Genomic DNA, 2,500 nt, shown 5'->3' with positions numbered 1-2,500 from the left:
CGTGTATGTTGCAGAGATTTATATTATTTTGGGATGTGTATGTAAATGAGATGATGATGCTTGATTGTTAATTGGTTGACTCCATTGTAGGGAGCAACTATCAGCTGTGGGGTGTGGGGGGGGGGGACATACCAACAGTATGAGGGTTTGTTTACAGTACTCTGATTTATCATTGTGTATATTATGTGGATAATGTGTGGAATATTATGTAACACTTTAAATGTGTGTATATTATGAAATGTGGTGTCTCTGGACATTGAGTAACTGGGGAAATTGTGGAATCAATTGTCAGTGGGAGTTGCTCAGTGGCGTTTTGAAGCACCCGGAAGGCTGCCGGAAGTACCGTTATAACTCGATGGCTCGAGTGAGCGGAAGTTTAGCCTAGGCTATCCTAGCCTAGGCTAGTGCCGGACCTCATGTCCTCAGGTTCTGGGATGTGACATCATGGGACTTCAATTCCACATTTGGCCAGTAGGTGGTGGCAGCTTCAACGTTGGATAGCCTTACTGGGGGCGCGGTCTTACTCTATGGCTCTGCTTTTAGCCACGCCCCCCTCATGGCCTGTCCTTCCTGTCATTGTGTTGTAGCCACGCCCCCCAACATCCTGTCCTTCCTGTCATTGTGTTCTAGCCACGCCCCCCAACATCCTGTCCTTCCCAGAGGACATGAAGAAGAAGGCGGGAGAGAAGGTGGAGATTCTCTGCCGCTTCTCTGGAGCCCCGCCCGTCACGGTCACATGGCTGAAGTTCAGGAAGCCGGTAAGCCCCGCCCCTCACGGTCACATGGGAGAATCCGGTCGTCTGAACGCACCCCTCACCAACCTTATGTCTAACCCAATGACTATAGTCTAAACTACGTATGCACCCTATAGTATAGTCCGTCGGGGTCACATCTATCTATCTTAGAGGGCTGCAGGCTTTAGTTCCGACATACTATTGATCCGAAACCTCAATCCTAACCTAACCCTAACCGCAAAGCACGGGAGCAGCGCATGTCGGACCAGCGCTTTTTCGCATCGCATGTCCCCCCCCCCCCCCCCCCCCCGCTTCGGATCTTTGGTGTGTCGGAAAAGCGTGCGCACCCCATCTTAGAGTATATAATGTGTGTGTAACAACTGGACACTGTGTGTAGTGTTTGGACAACAAGGCCATGTAATCCATGTGATCGATGTAATCCATGTAATCGATGTAATTGACATCAGAGTGTAAAGAAGGAACGTCAGAGTCTAGTGCAGATAAGGGAGTAATAATATTAATAATATTAATAATATTAATTATTATATAATAGTGCAGATAAGGGAGTGTGATGTCGTGCAAATTGTGCCAATTGTTCCATTTTTGTGTGTTCGCAATCGTGAAAAAACATGTCTGCCACGGCATGTGCCTTATACACACACACACACACACACACACACACACACACACCTTAGAGCAGAGGTGTCGAACTCAATTTGGGGCGAGGGCCGCATTGGTCAAAAGGTCACTTGATGGGGGCCACAACCAGTTACGCTCGATGTCTCAGTCAGTCACTGCTAGAATATATATATATATATATATATTCAGAGCGTGGATTTTTTCTCGTAGTTTCACGACAACACCTGCCTTTTTTCCAATCATTGATGGTGCTCCGTCTGTTGCAATGCTCACAGCGCGACTCCAGTCGACCTCAAGTCTGTCCAGTGCAGCGACCAGGCTGTTGAACACGTCAGTCGCTGTTGTAGTGTCTGTCATAGCGACCAACTCCACAAATTCCTCTGTGACGGTCAAAGATGCATCAACACCACGAATAAATATTGCCAACTGAGCGACATCCGTCACGTCAGTGCTCTCATCAGTTGCAAGAGAGAAGGCAATAAATGACTTGACTTTGTCCTTTAGTTGAGTGTGCAAATCTTCTGCAATGTCTCCAATTCTGTCTGCAATAGTATTCCTTGACAAACTGATGTTAGCATACGACTGTCGCTTCTCGGGATGCATCTGTTCAACGGCGGTCAGCAAGCAGTCTCTGATAAATTCCCCTGCGGAATACGGCATTGATGCGGCAGCAATCTTTTGGGCAAGCATGTAACTGACCTTCACACCCTCGTCATGAACAACACGGGTTTTGCAGAACAGAGCCTGCTGCTTTTTCAAAGCTTCTTCAAGTTCGTTACACTTTTTCATTCTGGATTCTCCTGTAAACTTCTCAAATGTTTCTTTGTGCCTTGTATCATAGTGCCGGGTGACGTTGTATTCCTTTCCTAAAACTCCCGGCACTGTCAGCTTTCAGGTGAATGAATGCTGAAACTTTATTACCTGGGACTCTTATTTATGGTGCATGGGGCCATTATAATGTTAATGAGGCATGATCATGGATGGCTTCAAATGGCTCACTTTGTTTTTCTTCCCAAAATAGGCCTATATATAAATTTATAAATTGTGTGTTTTTTAGAATAGTAGCTACTATCATTATTGACTTTCAATATTATATTATTATAATTTGAGAGATGCTAGTTTTGTTT

The 2,500-nt window shown here is 45.6% G+C and overlaps 1 protein-coding gene across 1 annotated transcript in view; it reads left to right on the top strand.

The window, feature by feature from the left end:
* Window positions 1-2,500, top strand: part of mylkb (myosin light chain kinase b) — a 53,835-nt gene that overhangs the window by 27,523 nt on the left and 23,812 nt on the right. The window contains exon 8 of the mRNA XM_080794431.1: window positions 631-758. Within this exon, the coding sequence (XP_080650557.1) occupies window positions 631-758 (128 nt within the window). The remainder of the gene's footprint in view (window positions 1-630; window positions 759-2,500) is intronic.

Source organism: Protomyctophum bolini, assembly GCF_963924005.1.
Source record: "Protomyctophum bolini genome assembly, chromosome: 22".
NCBI classification, from domain to species: domain Eukaryota; kingdom Metazoa; phylum Chordata; class Actinopteri; order Myctophiformes; family Myctophidae; genus Protomyctophum; species Protomyctophum bolini.
Note: the sequence above shows the minus strand (reverse complement) of the source record. Positions and strands in the feature narration are given on the sequence as shown.